General features: G+C 34.9%; 1 protein-coding gene across 1 annotated transcript; it reads left to right on the forward strand.

The window, feature by feature from the left end:
- The first annotated feature begins 1,487 nt into the window (after window positions 1–1,487).
- On the forward strand, window positions 1,488–15,781 carry LOC148605807 (uncharacterized). The gene is made up of 6 exons (XM_088549131.1): window positions 1,488–1,669; window positions 8,637–8,711; window positions 9,351–9,441; window positions 10,619–10,743; window positions 11,788–11,952; window positions 14,355–15,781. Exons 2-6 carry the CDS (start codon window positions 8,642–8,644, stop codon window positions 14,861–14,863), a joined length of 960 nt encoding a protein of 319 aa, XP_088405257.1. The 5' UTR covers window positions 1,488–1,669; window positions 8,637–8,641; the 3' UTR covers window positions 14,864–15,781.
- Window positions 15,782–16,276: the final 495 nt, after the last annotated feature.

Consider the following 16,276-nt stretch of genomic DNA (forward strand, 5'->3'; position numbering starts at 1 on the left):
AGCATTGATACTCATTGACCTTCTTAGAACTCTCATACGTGTCAAGATTAAAGACCGCACAGCTTCGCCCACTCTGTTGTCTTAAAAGCAAACTAATGGCGGTTGGAGTGTAACTTTGGTGAGAAAATTGCTTAATAAGAAAAAGTAATCTACACGACGCAAATGTCAGTGACCTAACAACTGGAAAAACCGCGTGGTATCCTGGTTACCTAATTCCGTTTCCAAAATATCTCACTGGTTGCTATTTCCACAAGTTGACCTGTCCTGTCATGCGGGATTCTAGCAATCTCCTCCGCAAATCTGCGAAGCTGTTTCCAGTGTACTGTACTCATTTGCATAAAGGGTGGGGTTTAACACTGGATGTAGCAGAGGTGAAAAGCTTTGAGAAAGCGAAAATACCCTCTGTGCAGGAGGTCGGGGTTTAAAATTCCCGTATTTTTGTTCATTTCCTGTCAACATGTCAACATTAAAATTGTCAAGTCATTGCACCGTTATTGTCTAAACACATTCAGGGTTGTACAGTTCTGTACTAGTCTATCCATGTACAACAAGAAATACACAACTGGTTACCATCTTATGGCATGAGTCTTTTATTTGACTGAAAACCAGTTCTGAGAGAGAGTATGACAATATTTTCTGTATTAAATTACTGTAATATCTTTATCAGTATTTGATAAACACATATCACAGCAATACACGAAAAAGGGGAAAACGTGAGTCGAAATTCAAGTTTTTAGATCTGACTTTCTATGTATGTTTTCCATCATTTTCATGATCATCGTGGAAAAAGAGAGCGTTCAGTGGTACTAGGGGTACTGCTCTGAATACATCTCTTCTAAATATAACAGGGAGAGCCAGACTATTGGCTAGTGTAACACCATTTTACAGCTTCAGATGCTTCCTCAGAAACTATCAGGTATCACATTTTTAAAGCTATTGAAATGGTCTTACGAAGGCTTATGATGGACATGTTTTGAGTATGGCGACACAATTAAGTCGACTTAGAAAGTTCGACATTACGACTTTTTATTTCAAAGTTCTACTTTCAGTTATGGCAACTAAAAAATGAACTTTATTTTAAATTCTCTATTTGACACTACCATTTATGGTAATGTCCCTGATCAGTTATATTGCAGTAGAAATTTATGTAGGTAAAGGTTCAGTTTATGGGCCACTTTTAGAAACACTTGATTTCGTTTTACTGCATGAATCAGGATATTACTGATTTTTAAGGCAAATCTCTTCCTTAAAATAACACAAAAACAACTAATTGTCGAACTGTATGTATACACCTAAAAAATATTAACAAAGAGTTTATATTGATTGCGTCGGAAAATAACCGTTTAAAAGATCAATTTCATAAATTGACTGATTCGCGACACTGGTCCCCAATTGTGAGCCTCTGATCATTTCAACATTTAAATCCTACTATTGAAACTGCACAAAAAGCATTCACCCGTGAAGAAATATGATCTTTAAAAATTCTTTTCAAACAAATAATATATATACTAACATGATGTCATGGTGTTTTAATAATAAGGAGAGACGGTCAATTTCTGTACACGTGTGACTTCGTCAAGGCTTTTGTTTATAATTTGGTTGCTATGATCAAAGGAAAATTGTATATTCGGGATGAAAATCGATAATTAGAAAATCAAAGATGGTACAGGTAAGGCTTATTTACAATTTTCACCTGGTTTTTAGTATCAATGTGGCTAAGGTAATATTTAAAATAATTTTCAAGTCTAAAACTTATCTTCCGGGTCTATGTGACAATGGTGATTTTTAGAGGACATCCATGTCAACCATAAGGCATTTGGCTATGTGTCCTCCCGACTGTTTTTCATTTTAATAGCTCACCTACGATCAGCGCTTTGCTTAAATCATAGATGGGGCTATAAGCGTTTAGTATGTATGCTTAAGATGCACATTTTCGTTAATTAAAGGAATACATATTTCGATTGTATACCATTTATTTCTTTCTAACATACCGTGATAGTAGTATAGTGCACCTGTAAATGTCCTGTCCGGGGCTTCATTCAATACTGGTATATTGTGTATGTGTTTCATGGCAAGTGTTGTGTATGTTTTGCGTGCATTTACATTCCCCTCGCTGGGACTTTTATGGAACAATGAAACATTCTTTTTCTTGTTTAGTGAAAAGCAGAAGGTTTGTTGGTCAAAAAGGGTGTTCAATACATGGTTGAATTTTTTTTGTATTATTTTATTATAAAAATGCCCCACATAACACAGTATACACGTTCAGAACCTCCCACCTCCCACGATCTAGAAAACATAATCAGAGAGATTGATTGATTGATTGATTGTTGGGGTTTAACGCCTGATCAGCAATATTTCAGCTATATTCAGGCGATGAACAGGATATGTATGATAAAACGTGCATGAAATGATGATGATGAAATGTAAAATGGGATGACACAAAAGGATAATGGGGTCGAGAAAGTTTGATTGCCGCTAGAAATAGCGAAGGATGGGTAGGGTCGGGAAAATTAGCCTCCTTTGGCGGAGCACCAAGGTTCCTACTCCTATCGAATACCACAGCAGGTCTTTAACGTGTGAGGAACGTGGCATCTTTCCCAACACGGTGCAACACAGGTTTTCCGTATTATAGCCTGACAACCCCAGCATGTAACACGCCAAGGGTACCCCATTCCACCGTCTGGGGAAAAAATCCCAGTTGCTCTGTGGGCAGAGCGCCTAGCCCCCGGCTAGGGTTCTGAGCACTATTTAGTCGCCTTTTATGAAAAGCTTAGCGCTGCTGCGGGCCTATTCTTTTGACACCCGGACCTGCACGGGGTGAGAGAGAGAGAGTTCAAACTTGCAAACAAGATGCTGTACTTAGTAGTCTCCAATTCCCCAGTGGAAACTGCCCATATTAATTCGATGTAACTCGCATGGAAAAGTAGTTTCATTTTTTAATGAACCAAGATACGACAGGTTGTTGAATACATGTGTTTAAAAATCAACAACTTGCTTATTTCAAGGGATGCGAAAGGTGACGTTTTGTAAAATTCTGGAATAATTAGGCGTCGGATTAAAAAGGTTCCGCTCAATAAATCTTTTCACCAAATCATATCTGGACTAATATCTGAGTTTTTATGCAATGATGGGTGTTAAATTTTTGGCTTTGGCGTTACCAGTGATATTCATTTTTTATCAAAGGGCCATTATTTCACAACCTTTGTGAAAAATACTGAATTCAGAGGAACATAGTCAGTTGGTAGGGCGGGTCCAGGTGAGGGCGTAATGGGCGTATGCCCCCACCTTTTCCGAAAATAAAAAATAAAAAACAAACAAACAAACGTAATCTGTGAAATATTGTATTGAATTTAGCAATTTATCATATTCAATTATTAAACATGTCATAATTTGGTTTCCCTTTATACTGAATCTCGTAATTACGTATCCCCATAATAAAAATCCGGGATAAGCCCCTGTTTAGAATGTGATCAGTGATGCATGGACCCTTTTAATCCAAGTCACTGTATTGAGAGAAAGAGAACCTCATCCTAAAGCAAAAATGAGTTGCTATCATGAACTTATTACCTACGAACATTTAATGATGTCAATTACAAGCAGCTTTTGGTACAGTAGTTTCTTGCATTGATTGATGATAAGCTAAGTAGCAGATCTATAGGTGGGATTCTTTTGTTGGAATTTTTTTAAATTTCATACTAAATTTTGGCAAAATGATCAAATAATGGCTTAACATCCTTTTCAGTTGAATCTGGAATCCCCCTGAAATCTTTTTTTTTTCTCGAAAAATTTGGATCCGCCTCTTTCAGAGATAACAGTCCTATGACCCTATGCAATTCGTTACATGTTTATTGATAGTTAAGGTTACAGACCACCAATTCAACCAATGAGCATTTGGAACGTACGCAAAAATAGTCCTACTCAGAAATTACCCCTGTTCCTCATAGTGCTGTGAAAAAAGTTCTCATCTCATTTAAAAAATTTAAACAGTTTCTGAAAGGAAAAACATTTCTGTACATTTTATAGGTGCATTTTGCTTCTTGTGATGTGAAGCCTAATCTCCATAATGATTTCTAAATATACCCCTATCTTGTGAAAACACTGGGATTCCCCATGCTATTTACAGACACTTCACTTCCGGTGACCAGTACTGCACTGCAAGTCTGCTAACCCCACATGCCATTTTGAGGATTGTGAGCTGACATATGTAGAATCATGCTGATATATAGTCCTCTGCAGGTTAAAGTTAAGGTAAAGTCCAGAGAAGCCATTGAATATTGTGAAATTAGCATAGAAGCCTATGGGAAGTGGAATTAGTGGTTTTTAGCCTTAATGTCGAGTCCAATCCGGATTCCGACAGGTCGGTATGAACACTCCGTATTTTATTCTGCATTGTGTATTTGGTACTGGTCTTAGTAGTGTACAAATTCATATTAAACATGTCGGCTAAGCCTCATAAATATGTATACTGTCTCATACAGTTTTCACTAAAACACTTTATTTAAAATGAACCACTTGAAATCTGAAGTACTGTAAAATTAAATATATGCATCCGGACTATGCATGATATGCGTGATACCTGCATGTACCGGTTCTTTTACTGGTATCGAACGTTAATGGTCCGACAAACCATGTGATTAGGGTTCTGGGTTTCATAAAAAAACCTTAAACTGAGATTTTCCCCTTGAGGTTTTCCTCATATCTTTAACTTAAAGAGTTTCATTGGTCGAATTTAAGTTGAGGAAGGATTTGACGAAAATCTTCATTTGATATTCTTTATTAAACCCGGCCTGACCTAGAAACTAAGTTTGGATAAAATATTATTATGTTTGTGTGTGTTAAATTTAGGAGCGACAAACACACGGACATCAATAACAGGAGCTCAAGGTTTTGGATTTTTCAAGGAGGGAATAGACCGAACTAGAATGTTTTTTTTTAATTGTTCATGCTATATAGACGTGCACTGTGTTATACAAAGAAACCTGTCTAAACCGAAACCTTACTAATCCGAATACCTGTCTAAACCGAAACCTGAATAATCCAAAACCAGTAATGTCTAAACCGAAACTTGAATAATCCGAAAACCAGTCATGTCTAAACCGAAACCTGAATAATCCGAAAACAGACATTTTTCAAAGTCCTTTCACTTCAGTGTGTATGTATTTTGAACTCGGGTAAACCTAACCAATCTTTAAGGCTAAAGTGGGTTCTGTTAAGACATGTATATTTCATTGTAGTTAATCAGTACTTGTACTTGTCAGACACAAGTGGTACTATACATGTACCTGATTATTTTTCTTGTTCGGTTGCTTATTTGGGATTTGAATTTAACCAATTCGTTGCACGTATTTTGGCAATCTCTACAGACAGATTTTTGTTCCTAATTTACATTACATTTCTATTGAATTTCTAGAATTTGGCCCACGGACTAAAAATTACGTATTCATACAACAAAACTTCTATCCAATCGGTGGAATACAAATACACCCCTTGAGAAAGTCGTTTGTAAGAATACTGGATATAATCCCAAACTGTAGACACTATCAAGATTCTACACCATGAAGCGGATTCAGAGTTTTGGAAGGGGGTTCCAGGCTATCATTTTGTGACATTTTATGAAATACGAGACAGTGCGTTCTACTTTTGGGTCAAGGTAGAATATCGTGAAAATTCAATTTGGTGCCATATTATATACTAATCATATTTGTAAATTACTTTTTTTTCAATGGAGTGGATCGAATACAAAAGTTTCACATCACCAAACGAACTAAATTTGCGTCACAATCTTGCCAACCGTTTAGCGTAAGTCGTGTGTACTATTTCATTTAAATCACGAGACTTAAGAATTAGGAACGAGGTCGTTATTAAGGTTATTATTAAGGTCAAAATCTTTACATGAACTTAAATGATACTTGCATTACTCTCTGTTACCTTTACCGGGTCCAGGTGAGGGCGTAATGGCGTATGCCCCCACTTTTCAAAGAAAAAAACAAAAATCTATCGTAATCCGCTAAATATTGTATAAATATGACAATTTATCATATTCATTCATTAAACATGTCATAATCTGGTTTCCTTTTATACTGATTTTCGTAATTACACCCACCCTTCATAAAATATTGGATCTGCACCTGCCTGCAATCATGAATGGTCTGCTCTTTGGTGGAAACAGTAAATAGTATGGACACATTACCCAGCTCTGTGACTTAGCAATATAAAAATCGGATTCAGCATGTCGAACAAGTACAAATCAGGGTTTTTTCTTTGAATTGTATGAATTGTGAATTACCTGCCAGATTTTAGGACGTAAAATCTACCACTTAATCTGTAAATTACTAGTTAATTTCAGGCGCGGATCCAGAGATTTCGAAAAGGTGTTCAGTCTATATTTTATTAAAATATTTTGCCCCAGTTCTGCAAGAACATATTACAAAAAATAAAAAAAAGGGGGATGTTCAAATACCGGAACATCTCTAGATCCGCTACTGGATTGTCGTTCTGTTAGCCATAAATTTTCAAAACTTAATATACATGTACAAAAGATAACCAAGTATGTAAATGTATAATTTGAAACCCAGGAAGTCTCGAAGCACTTGTCAAGCGTGACTTCTTTTTAATTAAAATACTGGTTTGGTTTATCCTACTTTAAAGGGCTATTTTTATTTTTAGATAGAATTGTCACGAAAATGTCCTACATCTGAATATTGAGACAAATGTTTTTCTTTAAACCGAGAAGGAACCGTCCTTCAGTGAAGGCCAGAGAGGTTACACGAAATCGATCTTGCATTGATTAAGCAATTTTATTCAGGCCTGATATTTCATATTCACGTTTTGTGAATCCTTGTTCAGTACATTATTTTAATATAATATAATCACTGTCCATATCTGATTGTAGAATAAATACTGAACATTCCATATCTTTATCATTTCAATATTTGTAGATGTTATAAACTAGCCAAATTAAGTGAGGAATTTCGTTAAAAAATATATAGGACTTTCTTTCAATGTTTTTTTCTGCATGTACCTTAATCCAGCGGTGGTCATAAAATGTTAGTAACATGAAATGCACATCACAGAATTAACATTTTCTTTTATTTTCATATTAAATGAAGCATCATTTTGTCCGGTCAGAATATATACCACCGCAGACCTTTGCCCAATCATCCAAGTGTCCTTGTAAAAATCAGCCAGATCCAATGATACGGTTGGACGCTTACCCTACCGGTGCATCTGTCTACGCTCCCAGTTTTTTAGTAGAGTCCGAGTTGCTCATTTGCTTTTGTTACTTTGTATGTATGATTTTAGTTACTTTATATTCTTTGTTGTGTATGTCTGTTTTCCATGTCTGGTCTTTGTCCCTGGTTTACATTCTTTTGATTACCGCTATAACCTTGGTTCCCTTGATTACTCTTGGCACAGAGTGAGTTTGATCCCACTGAACTTTTCTGTTTCAGTATAATGTTTATACAGTATTATATGTATGTCAAATATTAATGTTGTACAAAAATAAAGAGTTATCTCCCTTTTCAATGAATTACTATGCTTTTTATGTATTTTTTTCCCTCTTTAACCGTTGCATTTAATAAAAAAACCTACATCCAACTTAGAGAAAGGATGCATTTGTGATATAACGTGGATGAAAATTTTGTGAAAACAAAATTTGTCATGTGCAGTCCACAGCCCGGATTTTGCATGGTCACCCTTTATATCTTTACCAGTTGTTAACTCCTTGCGGGAGAAAGGTGAAAGACACATGTAACTAAAACTTCAGACAATTTGACACATGACTCTAAAAAGGAGACATGTTTTTATGTGAAGAAAAGTAAGCCTAGTCTCACTAGATGACTATTTATGATAAAAAAAACAAATAATACTTTATTTTGAAAGGCTATCGGTGTTACAGATAGTGTAGAAACTTCCTTAACCGTACCGCGTTTAAACTTCATAACTGGTTCGGTTTAGAAAAGTGTTCTGTTAACCAAAGTCGATATTAAATTTAAATTGAATTACATTTATAAAGGGACGTTGAAAAGTGTCTGGTTTAGACAAGTTTTTGAATTGTTCATGATTTGGTTTGGACAGGTTAACTTTCGGATTATTCAAAGTTAGGTATAGACGGGTGTTCGGTTTTTCTAATGTTAATAATACATTTAAGTACCATTCTTTGTAAGAATAAGGCAATGAGTGGCACATCATTTTCTCAATTGTTTTTTTTAGCCTCATATATACTCAAATACATCTAGAAAACAACTGAAAAGATCTTTAAATTTATCCTGAAGTATTGGAGATGTAGATATTTTTTGACTGTTATATAAGGAAAAAGTTCGGTCAATTGTATTTGAACTATCAAATCTTAAAAAGGCAAACTTTACAAACACTTTGACAGTAATTTCTTGAGGTTATGGGGTATAAATACTTGGATAATGCAATAAAATCTCTTTGTATTTTTGCTTCATGTGCCACACCTTATACACATTTTTCCTGATTCTTAGACGATGAAGTACTTAAATTGATATACGATTGAAAGGGGACCTTGGGAACTGTCTGGTTTAGATAGGTTTTGATTTTGACAGGGCTCAGATTATTCAAGGTAAGGTTTAAACATGTTTTATAATATTTGTATTTTTTTGTCTTTACAGATGGTATGGCAAGAGATGGACCAGACATAACCGAAGCCATTTTCATTATTCTACTTTGCATAGCATTTCAAAAGGGTAAGTTGTATGGGCCTGACCACATTTTAGTCGATGGACGTACGTCAGGTAGATGTAAGTTAAGGGGACTAACTCTTATAGACTATTAGTTTGTTTGTGTAAACTATTTTACATAAAAACCATGTAAGTATCTAAGGAACTTTGATTTCATTTTGTTTCAAATGAATGTTTTAAAGACTTTGATGACATTGTTTACAATACAAACATATCACTGATTTCAAGAGTTATTTTCCTTACCATATGTCTAATGTATTGGCTCGAAAATCAATCTGACGTAATTTACAATTTCGGACGTGACGTACAACATGTATGCAGTAACACAAGGAAGTGGTTGTTTGAACTTTTAAATAAACGCAGACGTACAGCGTTTGTTATAAGTATTCTTGCTGTTAGTGGAGATATAACAACAAAGCGATACATTATAAACGAAGCCGACTGTTTTGTGAGTGCAAATAGCTCCGTCCCTCATAGGCAAAGTATAAAATCATATTATAATTAAATATTTAGACTTGCAGTTCAGGTTGCTTTTGTTTATCCAAGGATGAAAAAAAAGCGTTGTCGTGTTTATTGTTCTGGATTTTTTCTAAAGCCTTTTCTATAAAAATAAGGCTTCTGTTGACTTCTACGTTTATTTTACAGTAATGTGTTCAAAAAGAATGACGTGTGATTACGTGACAGCTTACAAAAATAACCATACTTTCAGATACCCCAAGAATGCCACCTATGTCAGGTAAGCACTTGATGAGCGTTTTGGTATGCTAAGCAATTCAGTCGGGCTTTCATGTATTATGAGTGAAATTATTACAATTAACGACACGTGACTTTATACGATGTTAAGGTACAAAGATTCTTTCTACAATATATGGAACTAACAAGAAATTTCCCAAAAAAAATAATGAAAAAGATTTGAATTTAGTAACATGTGCAAAACTTAAATTGACGCATGTTTTGTGGTGTGTAAAAAAAATCAATTTTTGTAAAAACTTCGCTTGCATTATCTATTACCCCTGATTCCATAGGGAGGTGGAATTAAGAATGTTAAAATGGTTAAAACACTAAAATCGTATTTACAACATTTTCATCTTGAAGTCATCATATACAATTTATCATCATGTTTTAAAATGTTTGACAATTTCTTTAAAAGCCGTCAAATATTTCCTCCTTTTATGCCTTAGATTGGATTATGTCCATGTTGACATTTCTAAGCTTGGAGATCATATACAACTTTTACACCCGAGGCTCACAGTTTTGTATAGGCAAAAACCTAACGGTTACCTGGAAAATAGCACAAAAGAAATGAAATGATCCAAATTGGTGTAAATGAAACACAACCTTGTGGCGCAAATGAAATAATGTATATGTTTTAGAAATTTGCGCAAAAGCATGACGCCTTTTTTGCATGTTCTCGTATTTAGTGCTAGTATTTGTCATTAGTATTTTCACAAAAAAGATTTTCGGCGCGGTGAAACTAAGTTTTTTTCTATTTGATCGATGTTGAGACTATATTTGTCCCTATTTCAGTCTTAAGACTTTCCTCGTTTATTTATAATACACTACCAACAATTTAAGTAACAAAAAAGTAGTCTAGTATAGGTCAGATGGTCAGTGCATAAATGAATCCATCTTTTTTGTACGTAGGTCCACCTTTGTACGGGCAATGTATCTTCATATATTCAATATATACAAAAACTTGAGAAACAATTACTGTATAACGGAATTTTCGAGGTGGTTACTGTTAATCGCATGTGGATAATCGGCGCCCAGTAATACGACACATATTTCATGCAAATTACTCATTGATCTTTATCTTAATTCAACAGCTTTTGGTTGTAAAACGAAAGAAAAACGTTCTTATTGGGTATGCGATTCTGAATTCCACTCTGACTAGTTTATCTTCAATTTTTCAGCGGGGACCGTAAATGTTGGCTGTTTGTAGCACCTCCTCCATATAAGGTCCTGAAAATAGAATTTAAAAAATTTATGTTGGAAAAGAATCCTGATTGTTCTCATGATAGTCTCACAGTTTTCGATGGTAAGTTTCCAATCAAACATCATTCATATATTTCAAGCAATGAACAACAGTCATCACCCGCCTGTCAATTATCCGATAGTCGTCACCTACCTGTCAAGTAATCGATAGTCTTAACCCACCTCTTTAGTCTCTGTGACCCCGATATTCTCCGCCCACTTGTCCCGTCTTACCCCAATATCCAGTCTCTACAACTTTTTAAGTCACCATCTATCTTCCGGTACAATGTAGTTATTTTTCAACTGTCTAGTCCCCAATCATCTTCGCACACTTGTCCAGTTTCTGATCATCTCCACACACTTGTCTAATCTCCGATAGTCTACACTCACCTGTCCAGTCTCCAATATTTTACATCCTCCAGTCCAGTCCTGATAGTCTCCGCAAATCTATGCAGCCTCCAATAGTCTCTGATGGTCTCCACCAATCTAACTAGTCTCCACCCACATGTTCAGCCTCTGATAGTCTCTGTCAACCCATCCAGCCTCCAATAGTCTCCACCCATCTGTTCAGTCTATAATAGTCTCCATCAACCGATCCAGCCTCCAATACATGTAGTCTCCACCACCTATTCAGTCTCTTATAGTCTCCGCCAATCTATCCAGTGTCCAATAGTCTCCACCCACTTGTCCTGTTTCCGCTTGATTGTTGAAAGAAAACATTTTTAGAAATATCCTTCATGAAACTAGTATACCTGCAATGAGTACAAAAGTCGTGAAAATGAACATTATTATTCGTTTGCGATGTTTATATACTGTTAATACAGTATTTTTCGCGATCAACTAACTTTCCATTATTTTTAGAATGTGCACATAAACACAATTAATGTTAATGGTGATTAATCTTGACCTTAACTACCCTTTCAGAACTCGCATGGGCGGGACTTCCACAAATGTTCAAAACAACTATAAATAAATAAAAAAAATATTTTGTTTTACCCTAGCACTACCTCACGGAAGTAAATGTCACACATACTCATTGGGTCTTTCAAGAATATCTAAAATCAAAAGAAAGATTATAAGTAATCACTGATTTTTTTCTCTCTTATAGGTAAAGATAACGATCCAAAAGACCTCATCGGGAAGTTTTGTGGGAGCCTGAGTGATATTCAGAAAGTGATCGTCAGTGACGACGAACATCTTTACCTCGAATTTAGATCGGATGGGACATTAAATCGTGAAGGATTCGAATTTGAATATAAAGCAGGCTATGAAGGTACAAACTGTTCATTGAAGGCACTTAGACCGCCCTTGATTTTTGTGTGTTATATTTTGGTGGAATTGTTGTTTCTATGACACAATTCCCTATTTCAACTTTATCAAAGCCCCGATCAAGCTCCATGATAAGGGCGCTAAGTTTTCATTCCTTATCGTAAATTTTCCATTTATTTGTGAACACTCTCTATTACTGCAGAGCAAGATTTTTACACATATCTCTTACAAAATTCAAGAGATTGCCGAAGTTTTATGAACTTCAGTACTGTACTGTGTCTAACTTAGATAAGCTTTCGAAGTTAGGTAATTTTACCTCAAGATTGAAGTCCTTATGTCGAAAGCTCTAGATCTGACACCGTAGATCGTGGGACGATATTGTTATTCCCTTTTATGAATAGTCATAATTTGACATGATTTCAACAACGTGATTGGCAGATCACACTTGCCCATCTTATACACTTGGTTGGTCAATCTCAAGTTGCGGATCCAGATATTAACAAGGACTTGTAAATCTAATAAAATAGACATATCAACTGTTCCATTCAGTCACTGCATGTAGTGACTGGATGGTACAATGTATAGGGCTAATTTTAATTAGATTGATGGCAAACCTGGCCCAAAAAATGTGAAAAAAACATCAAGCATACTTACTTGTGTTAATAACAAACAGCTAAATTAAGGATTTGCTTAACTAGCACTCTAGCTAAGAATCATGCAAAATGTGATTCATAGGTGAAAAGCCTACACATTTTTATTTTTGATATTTTGTTTAAGTTGCCATAGTGAACAGAAATTAGCATTTAGTTTTTTTCATATAACCCGTGTTCATAGGAGATAAAAATTATATAGAATATACTGTAGATTTCAAAATTAAGGGAGATAATCTGTAAATGACACTCAAATACAATAGAATCTATTGGATTTTCAATGTTGATTATCTCCTAAGAGCAGACAGATCTGAATAACTAATTACACATTTCATAATATGCACCCATAAAACAATTCAATTTACAAAAATAAAAAATATGTAGCCTTTTTTTCAGATTTTGCATGATTTCTACAAAGACTACTACTTAATTATGTATTGTTTTAGCAGTATTTGCAATGCTTTTAAGTACAAAAATGTAAAATTAAAAAAAATAATAAAATAAACAAAAACAAAATCAAACACTAAAAAAAAACTAAAACAAACAAACAAGCAAAGAAAAACCAAAAGCCAATTAAAATTAAAAAAAAAATTATAACATTATGAATGGTGAGTTAATAAAATTGATGCGGAGAATTTGCTGGTGATACGGGTTCAATTTGTGCATCACTTGCGACGCACTGAGACAAAAGAAAAGCCAAAACGGGGTCACATGCATTAATGAAAATACGATTTCGTTAATTAGGCCATCTTGAAAATCTTAGTTTTCTATTTTGCCCAACTTATAAAAAGCCTACTGTTTTTATCTTTTACTTTTTTCGATTTAAAAAAAAAAAGATATCGTTAAAATAACGCCTTTTTCGGCTTTTGTGAAAAAAACACAACAGAACAAAAGTCAAGGAGGCAAGTAGGAATAATAATTAAATAATTAATTGGAATAGTTGAATAACCAAAATATGCTCAAGTAAACACCTACTATATTTAACGAGTGTGTGGAACTTCAAACTTTCATCGCACGAGTAACAAAATTTTTGTTATTCACGTAGCCAATTGATTATCCTTTTATATCCTTTTTATTATATGTTTTTCTTAACAAATTATTTTCAACATAAATTTTAAATTTTGTGATCGGCGGATTGTGATATTTTGGCGGAAGGAAGTCCGAGGGTGATTTTTTTAAATTTATTTCTCAGTGCGTGAGAATTATGGATTTTTTAACAAGGTGAACATTCGATAAGTCACTGCCATCTATATTATAAAACTAAATTCTAAACAGCATATCATCAACTTTTTTCTGAATGGCCTTAAATATTTACAGAATAGCTAATGATTGTAAGGGCAATATTACAAAATGCAGACTGACCAAATTAAGGTAGTGATATGGACAAAAAAAATGATACTGTCTGAGTCATAGGTCAGGCTCAATATCAGTTTTCTTGTCCATATTGCAACTCGCGGGCTGTCCGTATTTTTTAAAATAAAAATTATAGTCCTTACTGTCATTTTCTGTTCTGTTTATTGCAATGGAGAACCATACATTAATATGCCAAAGTCATGTGTGTCTTTGTAAGGGGAATGACTCACCAGTAAGTAGCGGGCCCAATATTTTGTATTTAGGGTTACTTTCAATACTTTGGATTTATAAACATCAGCTGATCAACGTTATACCAATAGGGTGTTAAAATGTATTACTGATATGCAATAACAAAAGTTATGTAGTAAGTTTGACTGACATATCACATGTTTTCAATTTACAGGTGATTTTAAGTCATCATCCAAAGATGACGATGATGACTACGACAGAAAAGGCAAAAAACATTCTTTAACTACTGTGATAGTTGGCGCCATTATAGGTGGCCTCGTTCTAATAACAGGAATTGTTGTTTTTATATGCGTATGCGCATCGTCAAGGCGATGCACCTGTAGATCCGGAAGTTCAAGTGATAGAAGAGATAGTATAGGTAACCAGGGAAGCGGACATAGAAGAATACATACAGCTTTATCTAGGACAGATCGTGTCTGTCCCGGGGATGTGCCAAACATGCCGCAGGTCGAAAATCCGATCCCAGTATTTCCGAGTGACTTTTTCCTGCCTTCATATTCTGAACCTTCCGCCCCTCCTCCGTACAATGGTTTCGATGCTGTACAAAGACTTCCATCGTCTCCTCCACCTCCTTACACTCCCCGTGACCCGAATCCTCTTTGTGTAAGTCTTGGTGATATTAATATGCCTCATGTTCCCGGTGATGCAACTTCCAGGTTTTAGCCACAGAACACGATTGCCCATAAACTAGACAATATAGGTGTCACTATTTTGGAAACCAATAAACAACATATATTTTTCTTGAAAGAAGAAAAGTTACTGTAGAAAGTAGAAATTTCATTCTTATAAGTCAGCATTTATTTATGTGTATACACTTTGTACCATCTGAAAGCTGAATGATTCATCAACAGTCTAGAAATTTCATTTTGCCAATTCAGTGTAAATTATGTACGTACAAACCGGATTTGGCTAAATTTCAAAACGAAAGAAATGGTTTCTCAATCTGTCTACTTTGACTTTACCATTCTTTTATAGATGCCAATATTTTAATGAGAGTCACTTATTGCTAAATGACATTTCTCGAACCGCCAGTACTGATATAATGTTACATTAACAACGAGCCTTAAAATGATAGGATTTAAAATAGTAAATAATTGGGCTTGGAAAGGTAGAATGACACCTAGATTACTATGGTGCATTACTGATATTCGAAAATGTTACTTCCGGTCACGTGTTTTGGGGGTTGACCTACGGTAAATCAAACGATGCAGATAGTGAACAGTTGATTGATTTTAAACTATTTTATCTTAAGAATGACAGACAAAGTTCTTGTTTCAGTTTCACAGAAAAGTATTGGGCTTTAAATATTCATTCATTATCTGTAGGTCGGAGCCAGAGATTTTGAAAAGGGTGTACCAAGCTATTGCTGATTTTTGCCGAAGCAATGCACACAATTATTAATAACAAAATTTACCAACGATTGAGGGATGGAGTGGTGTTGACTCCGTCACTGAAATATTGATTGTTTTCCTTATTTACACTTGCTGCTGGACGGCTGTGAAATAAATTGCTATATGGTAACTTTTATAGCTCATGTTTGTATCTTTTATAAAGAATTAGAATTAAAGAAATCTTCTTGTGTTTCTTTGTGTACACGTAAACAACATCATGTGGTCTTGTTGTTTATTTACATTACCGTTTTCAAAAAAGGAACCAGAATGTTTTGTGTTACAAACCATCTCCAAGATCATTTAAGGAGGTAGACCTGGGGTAAGGGACATAACTCTTACAAATCATTGGAACATTTGTATTCAGCATTTGACGTCAATCTCATGTCAGCATAAAAGTAACTTAGATTGATTTATTCCGTTTCAAATGAAAGCTGGATACGCTTTCGTGATATTGAATATATGATAAAACATATCACTGATTTCAGGAGTTATGACCCTTACCCTAGGTCTACCTTCTTTAATCACACGTATCGCACCATCCTTTGTTTCTAACATCCGGTTTCTCTGAAAATATTAAGACAAACCTTTGCTGGATTTTGTCCAGTATGGTGGACGCGTTTTTTCAACCAACGGTCGGCATTCCAATGGGAACAAATTGTGCTCCTCTACTTGTTGACCTATTCCT

The sequence above is a fragment of the Perna viridis genome, chromosome 10 (genome assembly GCF_037379345.1).
Source record: "Perna viridis isolate PV_CMFRI_1.1 ecotype Kerala chromosome 10, ASM3737934v1, whole genome shotgun sequence".
Lineage (NCBI taxonomy): Eukaryota > Metazoa > Mollusca > Bivalvia > Mytilida > Mytilidae > Perna > Perna viridis.